This window comes from Crocodylus porosus, unplaced genomic scaffold (assembly GCF_001723895.1).
Source record: "Crocodylus porosus isolate Cpor-Errol unplaced genomic scaffold, CroPor_comp1, whole genome shotgun sequence".
Taxonomy (NCBI): domain Eukaryota; kingdom Metazoa; phylum Chordata; order Crocodylia; family Crocodylidae; genus Crocodylus; species Crocodylus porosus.
This window is the reverse complement of record NW_017728953.1, coordinates 391,381-403,102: the sequence shown is the minus strand read 5'-3', so window position 1 is coordinate 403,102 and position 11,722 is coordinate 391,381. Positions and strand designations below refer to the sequence as shown.

The 11,722-nt window shown below is 42.5% G+C and overlaps 2 protein-coding genes across 2 annotated transcripts in view; both read right to left on the bottom strand.

Moving 5' to 3' along the window:
• Positions 1-1,258: 1,258 nt before the first annotated feature.
• On the bottom strand, positions 1,259-8,596 carry TMPRSS12 (transmembrane protease, serine 12). The gene is made up of 5 exons (XM_019556394.1): positions 8,296-8,596; positions 7,959-8,208; positions 5,345-5,616; positions 3,720-3,862; positions 1,259-3,303 (listed from the first exon to the last, which is right to left on the bottom strand). The coding sequence occupies exons 1-5, from the start codon at positions 8,594-8,596 to the stop codon at positions 3,061-3,063; spliced, it is 1,209 nt and encodes a 402-aa protein (XP_019411939.1). The 3' UTR covers positions 1,259-3,060.
• Positions 8,597-10,773: 2,177 nt separating this feature from the next.
• LOC109324437 (methyltransferase-like protein 7A) overlaps positions 10,774-11,722 on the bottom strand; it is a 3,508-nt gene continuing 2,559 nt past the window's right edge. Inside the window, exon 2 of the mRNA XM_019556435.1 lies at positions 10,774-11,081. Within this exon, the coding sequence (XP_019411980.1) occupies positions 10,845-11,081 (237 nt within the window). The 3' untranslated portion in view covers positions 10,774-10,844. The remainder of the gene's footprint in view (positions 11,082-11,722) is intronic.

Sequence of the window (11,722 nt, the reverse complement as noted above, 5' to 3'; positions counted from 1 at the left end):
TAAAAAGTTAGATGGTGGGTATATTTTATAGTTAAACTAAAATCTTTACAAATTCTGAAATTGAATTTATATGCCTATTTTAACAGTTTTTACTGTTTATACAGCTCTTAGTAAAAAAAAAAAAAAAAGAATATTTTATGCCTCAGATTTTCAATCATATATTTTTATGGATAGTACAAAGTAAATTTAAATCCTCTAGTGTGGGAAATATCTGAATTGCTCTTATATGCATCTCTAGGCAATTTACAAAAAGAATAAATCCTAAAAAACTTATTGGAAAAAATAAGTTAAATTTTTTTGGCATAGTCAATAAAGCTTTGCATGTGTTTGAACTTAATGGAAAATGCTATCAGGAATTTTGGTATGTATCATTTTTACTTGGGTTTTTTTTCCCCCAAGTGAACAATTAAAGGATATTTAATGTGATCAGGACTCTTGGGTACAAATAAAACAGTATATAGGCATTGCTTTTGCATGAATGGTAATGCACTATTTTTTCCATAGTTTTGACTGCATTCTGGTTCCAGTTATATGTATTGGAATTGCACAACAGACTGTGTTACTACTAAGAGGCAGTGCTGTGTTTGACTGCGTTGTTCTAGCCCAAACAAGTGGAATTAAAGATTAATTTACTTCCTACATGTGTACTGCTTATATGAGGTCACTTGACATTTGAGTCGTCGGTCTTATTTTTTTTGGTTTGTTTGTAGTATCCGGCTTCCTAGCCAGCATATAGGCTGTTTGCAGACAAGTCGGAACTTTGCACTACATGAGCTGTGGTAGTGACTTGCTTGTTATCTTTATAAACTTCAGCAAATGCAACTATCATGGGACATAGTTCCTTGAAACAAAGCGGAGTTCACAAATCATTTAAAAAAAATCTTGAAGTGCTTAAAATGCATTTGTTGCCCAGCACTGGTAAAAGCTGCAAGGCTGGCTTTTGGTATTTATGATGGAATGAACCTATCCTAAGAGGTGCAAACTGCCTTATGCTTCCTTTAGGGTCAATAGGAGTATAAGGATAATGAGCATTTTTCAGAAGGCATTCAGCATCCTTCTGGCAAACTCTGCCTTTGGAGGTGCACAAAACGTTCATTAACTTGAAAAGGAAACAGGTGTCCATCTGTAAGCAGAGTTTGACTATCAGAATTAATGCTTTACCAAGCTCAGTAGTCCTCCTGGCTGGTATTTGAATCCTGACTGTTTGCTGTCCTTCTGTTGTTTTTTGTAAAGATCCCTTTATGACATTTTTTTTTTTAAAGCTGATAAGTTTCAAGGTTGTATTAGCAGCTGATTCTAGCTTCACTTCACCACTAAGCTGAACTGATGGCTGCACTGAGTGAGAGGGCTGTTTGTTGGTTGGTCATATTGGTTTAAGGACATAAGCAGACAAGGTTCTTTGGGTAGATGTGATATCTTCTGAAGAAGGGTGCCTATGCCCAGAAAATTGCAAAGAACAACTATTCCAACTACTTAGTTGGTCTAATAAAAGATACCACATTTACCCAAAGAATCTTGCCTAGCTGCTATTGAGAAATACGTTAATCAGTTACTATCCTGTTGATGTGGTAATGTTTTAAGAAGCAGAAGCTTAGGCCTTTTTTAAAATTATTATTATGGAAGTAAGAAGCAATCGTCCTGGCTTGTTCTTACAAGTGTTTTTTTGGTCAGGAGGAAGTTACTTGGCAACATGCATACAATTTTCTTTATATATATAAGTGGTAATAGTTACAAAACTGTATCCAGAAGGTAATGTAAATAAACACTGAATACCATTGCTCCATTTCTCTCCAAACACAAGTACATACTTTATATGAATTGTAAATATTTGTTGAAATATAGGTGGCTGCAACTTTTGACCTCAGTAATAAAGACCCCAAAATAAAATGTTAATGTTCGTTGTTTATTGAATCAAAATGGATTGCTAGTTAAAAGGAATCTGTTGTCCCAGGTTCAAAATACCCTTAAAATTAAGATAATTTACTGAGGAATTTCTACTATATTCTGACTATCTGTGTTTGGATTTTTGTGGCTTCTGGAGGGAGGGGCTGTCAGTTTTAAATTAATCTTTGCCATTACCTACAATTACAAAATACGCTATGCTTTGCTGTTAGTAATCCAGCAGAGGGAGCTAATTTAAAAATCCCTTTTTTGCCTGTAAATGCTGTACCACACCTGATTACTAGAGCTGAAAAGAGATTGGGGTTAAAAAACCCCATAATTATTTCTGATTCCAGTTTATTATTTATATGGTCAGTTTCATTTTATAGTAGAAAGATTATTGTTCATTTCTCCTTTTATTTGTGCTGAACTCAGTGATGGGCAGGAATGGATTGTAAAAATCACACACACTTTTAAATAAATATGGTAAGTGTATTTACCTGAAAAGAAGGGAATGTTCCTTCCTAAATAATTTCTATGCAACTACATTCCCATAAAGTATGAATTTACTGGCATGTTTGGGAATTTTATCTACAGACAAAACTAAATCAGGACTTATCTTGGTGTGAAATGCATTTTATTTTCTAGATGCTAAGATATTGTAATAATACAATAACACAAATGGTACAATAATACAGAGTGAAATATAGTTGACTGTGTCCCTTCAAGCCTTGAATGGAATGCATTTTGTGATTTGGCCAAAATAATAGTTTTCTGCTTTACTTTGACAAAACCTGCTGTTTTATGCCTACTTATCAACATAATACATAGCTTTATAATAGACTGGCTTTCACATTTTTAAAAGGTGAAGCCCACAGAATATGCTAATATAACTCTATAAAATCTCTCTCTACTGTTTACGCTTTGCTTCACTTACTTATGATACACAATGATTAGTATCAATTCAAAAGGAGTAAAAGGCTTCATTATAGGTCATGTACGTATGTGGACTGGATAGATAAAACACCTTGTGCTAATACAGAAAAAAGCATTTATCCACATTTGTTAATGATAGTTATTCATAAAAAAAACATGAGTAGTTGCCCCACTGGACAACGTTCAAGTAGAAATTTGAGAAAATACTGAAACCTCTGTTACACTGAAATAATAGCATGCTCTTCACACAGTCTGTAGTAATATCCACCCCACACACACAAAGTTCAAGGTCAGTGAAATCCTCATAGCTGTAGATTTGCTGCCCAGCAAAACATGAGTGTTTACCCATCTGTCATACTGAGACATACGCACATAGATTCCAGGAAGCCTAGGCCGGCCACAGCCAAACCCAAAACTTGTAATCCCTGTCAGGTAGTATTTGCTGGCAGAAGGATCATAGCATGCTAAAGGTCCACCGCTGTCTCCCTGAAAAGGAAAACAAAACAAAAAGACCCTCCCCAATTTCAGAATGAAGAAAAAATAAATTTTAATCACTTCAGTAATGTATATATTTTGATAGCAAAACAAAAATTATATCCTGGACACGTGGATGGCCAAGGCAAGCATGCATTTGCTAAAACTGATGTGGTTGGAAGACTACATTATTTCTTGGAGATTCTCCACTCCCCCTGCATGCTGCCAAGGAGCACTGCTGTGGAGCAGGCTGTGTGCACCCAGTACTGAAAAAAATCAGACCAAGTGGCTAAGAACAGCCCTCAGCATGTGCCTCACCTGCACTCAGGCTTTGATGGGTGTGATTGCTGGCATGTGCCCAGTAATGTCCCTGCATTAATAACCTCTTGGCTTGGCTACTGCCTTTAGAAGTAGAAAATGCATCTTACCTGACAACTATCTATACCTCCTGATTCATCACCAGCACAAAGCATATTTGCAGTAATCATCCCTGCATACCAATCAAAACCATTACAAATATCTGAAGGAATAATATATACTTCAGCTTCTTGTAATATACGTGTGCTTTCACCTGTAAGGGAACATAAAATATGTCGAAGCCAGAACATGTTCGTTACTCAGTCCAACATTTCTATGCACATTTCTTTTCTGCTTTTGAGCTTTACTTCGTCCTCAAGCCTGCAAACACTCAGATGCCTGCTTAACTTTAAGAATGTGAGTAGGAGCAGTGAATTTAATCAGATTAATACTGTGTCTAAAGTTAAGCTTGCAAACAAGTAGGTATATGACCAGGAGGGAAGGCTTATTTTACACTTCTGCCTTTTTGACTGAAGAAGCTTGCATGATGATAGTATTTAACTTAACATTTCCAAGCCGGGGGGGGGGGGTGTCGTCAGCACATCTGATCCTAGCTGTCCTTGGATCTCCTTCCCTTCCACCATGGAAGTGACTAAATGTTGCGCTGTGTCCACTGCAATTTGTGTAGGAGCGTCCTGTGCAGACCAGCTATCCCACCATGGGTTTATGACGATAAATAGCTGAAGGAGTCTTACAGTCTTGCTGTTTTTCAGTAAGAACCTTTTTCTAACTGCAAACTTCGGTAAAGCAGTTTTCTCTTCTTGCCAATTATCCCCTGAATAAAGAATACGAGCCATGTTCTGCCCTTAGCTGCACCTGTGAAACCCTAGATTGCTTTCCAGGGATATAATTGAGAGCAGAATTTGGCTTCCATAAACATTTACAGGTGATTAAGGCCCCTGCTACATATTACATATATTACAAAATTAACTGGCCAACTGCACAATTAAATTTAGATGGGACACACAAAGTAATTGTCCCACCATAAAAATCTCTCTCCACATGTAAAGAGCTAACCAGCTACAAAGTGAGTGCTTGAAAATGTGTAACAAGTTTAGAGCTGGTTTCTACCCAGCTTTAGTTTGAAAATGTGGCAGGGCCCTGAGGATATCAAACTAGACTTGACTCGGTGGGGGGAAAAAAAATCATCTATTTATTTGTAAATTAAGACAATCTTTGTGAAGTTCCATGTTTACTATCTTCACATATGTTAGAGTCCTTTTTAGCGTAGAAGTGCAATGTTAAGTAGCCAACTTTTATGGTAAACAGAGCTGATACCTCTAAGAGTTCTCAAATGCACAGTTATAAAAGCTTTTTTTTAATTTCAACTTTACCTCAAAAAGTCGCACCCAATCCTAATGCTATCCAAGCAATAAAACTTTGATACTTTGTCATAGCCTCTTTTTTTAATGTGAACAGAGGAGGAGGAAAAGGACCGTTATAATTTCTGTAATTAAGAGGAAGATTTTCTTAGTGATAAAGCCAACAAAAACAAATGTGGCTGATAACAGCATCTAAGAAAGAAATACCAAAAAGATTATTTGAAAACAGTACCTTTTTAAGCTCACAATTAAATCATGTTCTTTGAATTGATAATTTCACTGATAATAAACTGCCATAACCTGAAGCAGATTTCTCTCATCACTTCTTATTAGCAAAAAGAAAAAAGAAGCAATTAAAAACAACAGATATTTACCTTTCTCAGAAATACTGCCCCAACCAGTTATGAAGCACTGTGTGCGGTTGTCAATATTTACATGAAAGTGAGCAAAGGGTAAGCAGATGGGCTGAATATAGTCACTGTAGCCTAAAGATTTATCTAGTTTAAATAATGCAATGTCATTTTCAAAAGTCTCCTTCTTGTATTCTGGATGGATAGTGATCTCATCAACACTGCTTTTCACAGTATGTCTCTCAGGTTTAAAAAGGTTATTTATACCAATCACAGCCCTCCACCGGCTTGGGTCCCTAGAAGAGAATTGATTTTTTTTCACAACTAAAGTAAATTAATTACTTGATTGTGTAATTAAAAAAATGTGTTATTATTTCATCAACTTTATGCTTGATATTAAAATCCCACAGTAAATATTTGGCACAAATTTACAAGTAATATTAAGGGGATGACCAAACTAAGCACTCAGTTGGGTCAAGTAACCGAACAAATATTGGCTTGCTTTTTCATTAAACACAGCAATAGGACCAAAGTCCTTTAGAGGCTGATTTAATTTCCACTGAAGTCAGTGGGAGAACTAAACTATTATTTGATGTCAATGCAAGTTGGTCAAAATGTTATGTCTTTGGTCTATTATGGAGAAAGGGTAATCTGCAAAATTGTCCAGAGTATGAAGCACAGATGTATCTTTTGACTGTAACCATTGTTTAATAATACCACTGCTTGCCAAAATAAAACTAAACAGACCAGTAGTTAATACACCAAAAGTCACAAGATGAGAATCCTGGAGTTCAGTGAGGTCCTGATACTGTTTAATATACTTGGGTTCGTGATTATGTCAATACATGGCCACGGGAGCATGAGGACAAAGATGTCATTGCATGAACTACTGTCAATGTGCAAACATTAAAAAAAAAAGACAAAGGAGAAAACTACTATAGGCTGTAGCCATGGATGTTGTTAATAACTCTCTTTGGAGGGTGCTATTACTATCCTGTAAAAGGTGACAGTTTAGCCCCAAATTGTTGATTTTTGTTGAATAAAAGTCTTACAAAACATAGCAGAATGAAGATGAGAAAGTTGCTGGGATTAGAGCTAAAACTAAAGTCTGCAGTGTTTGCAATCAATCCTTTTGCTACCTGCAGTGAGAGCGACTACAGAGCAGGTATTGATTGTAGCTGTGTAGGTCTAAGGACATAGACAAGATTCTTTGGGTAGATGCAATATCTTTTTATTAGACCGGGTAAATAGTTGGAAAAATGGCTCTTTGTAAGCTTTCAGGCACCTTTCCTCAGGTGTAGAGAAAGTCTGGTGAAGTTTGTGTAGTCTTGGGTGGAAACAAACACCAGCCGACTCTTCCTACACTTGAAGAAGAATGCTTGTGCACAAAAGCTTGCAAAGAACCGTTTTTTCAACTATCTGGCTGGTCTAATAAAAGATATCACCTCTGCCACAAGTTTTGATATCTTTTATTAGACCAACTAGATATTTGCAACAACAAAAAAACCCCAAAACCCACAACTTCTTAAAAATGTTGGAAATATCTAATTGGTCTTAGAAAAGGTATCATCTCTGCTACGAGTTTTGCTTCTAGACCAATATGGCTACAGCTTGGGTACTTAATAAAAGATTTTTTTTTTTTTTTTTAAAAGGACAATTTTTCATGTCCCAGGTCAAATCAGCCAGATCAGTTCCAGATTCTTTCAATCACTGAAGAACCACATGAAGCCCAACTACTGGCAAGTATCCTCCACCCCAAACATTGTAGCCTGGGGCTACAGATACTTCCAAATCTTTTGGCAGGCATCCTACATGCAGGCCCAAGCCTGGAGGCTTGGGGTTTGGATGCCCTTGAGTTTGCTTGCCTTCAGCCAACTTAGGAAAGTCTTCCATTTCCATAATTTTCTTTTTTTTAAGGAAAGTTTTTCATGTCCCAAGCCAAATCCATTCCAAATCTGTGAATTATTCAAGAACTGTAAGTGGCCCTTCTACCAGCAAACATCTTCCACCTGAGGCTTCAGATGTTTCCAAATCATTTGGCGGGCATCCTATGTGCAGGCCCAAGCCTGGAGACTTGGGGTTTAGATGTTCATGAGTTTTACGCTCCTGTGGCCGAGAGCGAAAGCCAGGGAGGAGTCTCCCATTTCCATAAAGCAGGTGTAAAGCCAAGGTTAACTAGGCATGACCGACACGGGTCCAATCCCCTGCTAGCAAAGCGGTCTTCCCTGGGTGCAACTAGGAAGCCGCTGTGGTGTTTGCGGTATTTTCCCCTAGGTAAGCACAGCTTCTGAGCCCACAAGATTGGGGGTCGGGAACCGCTGTTCTCCATCCTGGCCTGTCCTGCAGCACACAGCCGAGATGATCCCGGGGAAGTGAAGGATGGGGTGACTGTAGGGAGTCCTGTCCGCAAAGGGGTGCGACCCTCCGCGATGCAGGGCCACTTTAGGTGCCTTGCCTGGGTCGGGGGATACCTGATAAGAGACACCACATCTGCACCAAACCCCTGTGCACAGAGCAGAGCCCTAGCGAGGTGCTGGGCTCCCGGGGCAGGGGGGAGAGGGCCATTTCTGCCCACCCCGTCCCCAGGGCGTGCTCGGGGGTGGAGGAGCGCGAGGCCCGCGGCCTGCCCGACACCCACCGCTGGTCCCGCGCGCAGTGCGCGGCGCTCAGCACGGCGCGCTCAGCCACCAGCGCCCCGCCGCACAGGTGCCGGAATCCCAGGCCGGGCCGCAAGACCTGCAGGCTGACTTGCCAGGGCCAGGCTCCCAGCGGCGCGTCCCGGCCGCCCACGATCCGCGGCCCCGACAGCTGGTCCACGAGCGGCTGCTCCCCGCACTCTGCCCGGGGAAGCGCAGCGTTACCAAGCGGCCGCCCCCTGCCCGCGGGGTCTCATGGAAGATGTGCGGGGGGGGGGAAGGGAAGTGCGCAGGCGCAGTGCGGCAATAACGGCCCGCGCCATGGTGCAGCCAGCTTACCCAGCCTGGCCGTCCACAGCGCCAGGACGCCGGCGCCCGTCTGCAGCAGCAGCAGCCCCAGCACCGGGGCGGCGCCGAGGCCCGGCCGCATCCTGCTTCGAGGCGCAAAATGGCGGGCGGGCGCTGGCGCGAGGTGTGAACCATGTGACTCGGCGGGGCTGGCGCGAGCGAGCGCCTGTTCTCCAGCGGCCGTTTCTGACGTCATCCGGCCCGCTGCCTCGCTTTCGTCGGGTCTCGGGGCGGTTGGCGGGTTGTGCGCGCCCGCCCCGTGGTGCCGGGACAAGGTGTCACCACACCTCATCGTCCCGTCACACATCACACCTACCCCATAGTACGGTCACGAATTACACATACACACACGCTGCCCATGGTACCCTCACAACATCTCACATGCGCACCCTCATAGTCCTCTCGCAAAATCACAGCCCCCCGTAGTACCATCGCAAAATCACACACATACATACCCTGCCCATGGTACTCTCACAAAACCTCAGGCACGCACACCCTCATAGTCTTGTCACAAATCACCCCTGCCCCATAGTACTATTGTTAGAAATGGAATATTGTTAGAAATGCACAGCCTGCATCTTACTCTTGATAAGAAAGAAATACTGTCCAAGGCTCCTTTCTCTCTCCCCGTCACCCGCCTTAGTCTTTCTCATGCTGATTACACTCTCTCCCCGTCACCCGCCTTAGTCTTTCTCATGCTGATTACAGAAGCTGGAATTCAATTGACTGTGGCCTTGGGGTATGAACTTTTGGCGAACTGTTGTAGTTTCTGGGCATGCTTAATGAACTGTTGCATATTCATCTCTCCGCCCCACATACTTAAGTAGCTAATTATACTACACATGCGATGTATGTAATGATGTAACTACATGTATGCTTGTATGAAACGGAAGTAGGCTGTAAGAGTTCCTGTTTCTGCACACGTGCCCAGGAGAGAGAAGATAAATTCCGCTTGCAAACACAATTAGTTTGTCAGAAGCTGATTTGGGCATCAATGCCCCACTCTGACCTTGTTTGCAAACAAATACATCCTTTTGTGCCGGCTGATGTTTGTGTGTCTGTGATCTCTGCGCGCCTCGAAGGAAACAAACCGCATTTGTGCAACACCATCACAAAATCACACACGCACATGCACACCCTGCCTGTGGTACCCTCACAACATCTCACACATACCCCTCGTAGTCCTGTCACAAGCTCAGACACACACGCACACCCGTTACAAAATCATTTCCACCCCCCCCCACAGTACTGTAACTAAATCTCCCCCACCCCAGGGCCCTGTCACAGTGATGCAGCCATTGACTACACTGCGGGCGTTTGTTTGCTGCGTGGCCCAGGGCCTTCCCCGCATCCTGGAGGGCGGCACCAGCCCAGCAGGAGTGGTGGAGCCGCGAGCGCGACAGCCACCTCCGAGCGCCACAAGAGAGCCCAAGTGGGGCCAGGCCGTCGCCAGGTGAAGGGCAGCTGGTGGCGAACGAAGGGAAAGGGCCCATGGGCAGATGTTCGTGATCGAGCCGAGGACAGTTGCCTGTTCTTAGGGCCAAGCTGGTCCCTGCTGCGGGGAGAAGCAGAGCATGGGGACAGGAAGCAAGGAGCCGGAAAACGCCCCTGAGAGAGCCCGAAGGCTGATTCTTGCCACGCTCGCAGCTCCCTTCTTGTGGCTAACTCAACTAGCTGGTAAGTGAACGTGGCAGAGTGAAGATCCACCATTGGGCTTGTGTGTCCCTGGTTGCTTAAGAAACGATCATGGCTTTTCTTGGATGCTGCCCGTTCTCCTGCAAGCCAGACTCCGTCATGGTAGCACCTGCGGAAGCACCATTCATTCTCGGCTAGTGCCTTTGCTTTTGTAATTCAACCTTCTTCTCCCCAGGTTTAGACAAGACAAGGTAGGAAAGCCAGCGTAGGCACACCTCTGTAAGTGGAGTCTCTGCAATGATGCAACCTTCTTCATAAGAAGTTTAGCAGAGGCAAAGCCTGGTTTCCCAGTATTATTGGTGCATGGTGACTGGATTTAACACCTGTAAAAGTGGGAGTCCCGGTATTTCAGCTGAAAAGCATGTCTGTTTTTTCTTTTGTGACATGTTTATTTCTAGCTTAAGGTGTCTAGATAATGGGAGCATTTCTCATTTCATTTCTGTACGGGGGATTTAAAGTAAGTAGAGTCATGTTTGGATTCAGATCATGAGGTTACTGCATCTCGTGCTGTTTTTTTAAGAGGTGACAGTTGATTACATAAGTAAGCAAATGAATGACATAAGTGAGCACATATGACTGCCCAGAGGAGTTTTCCATCTATTGATTCCTCTGTGAAATCCTATGAACTATGAACTTCCATTTCTACCCAGGAGAACTTGTACAATCTTTTCTCCAATGCCTGATGAAGGGTGTTTGTGCCTGAAAGCTTGCAATTAAATAAATTTTTTGCAACAATCTCGTTGGTCTAAGAAAAGAGATCATCTCTACTACGAGTCCTGATTGCCAGATTAATTATATGCTTTCCACAGAAGCAAACCAATTCAAATTTTAAACCATACAGAGAATTATTTCACAGCATATCCGATTACATGAGCCTTAAGAGGAGCACACCATAAGGGCACACTTATGTGCCGTAACTTTACTTCTGAAAACTTGGCCTTTTCTATCTCTTTCCACGGCTCTCTCATCAGGCAGCATCCGCTAAACACAAGCTTCCAGGTTGGATAGAGGACTTGCTGCCAAAAATAGCTCCAGCTTGAATGATCTGCAGCCACGTGCTCTAAGAAGTAGAAAGCGCCACCCTGGGGAGACAAAACAATCGTTAAAATGCTCTTGGGGTATGCAGCATGTAGAACATTTCTTAGTTATCCTAAAAGTCTCTCTTCCCGTTTACTCTGTCCAAACTGAGAACTGACACACCTTTAAAGCTAGTTTTCCTTGCATACTTTTCATTCAGTCTCTCTGTCTTTTTCCCTTTTTCATAGTTCTTTTAAAATCTTTTTCTATTCAGTTGAATGTTAATATGAATATGAAATTACATATTTATACAGACGTTTAAAACCCACATTAATATATATTCTAAAAGCTGCCTGACGCTTTATCTACAGAGATATGCTGTCCACAAAACTCTCGTATTTCCTTTATAGCATTTTAAAATCTTTCCCTGATTAAATTTTAAAATCTTTCCCTGATTAAATTTTTTTGCACTTAAGGCAAGGGATGTAGTTGTCATGGGTGATTTAAATTACCCAGACATCTGCTGGGAGGAACAGTCAGCCAGGTCGGATTGTTCCAGGAGGTTCCTGGCCAAGATACAGGACCTCCACTTAATTCAGGAGGTGCACAGTCCCACCAGAGGAAATGCCCTGTTGGACCTGGTCCTGGCCACAGGCGATGACCTGGTCAGGGGCCTCCAGGTCCTTCACCACCTGGGTGATAGCGA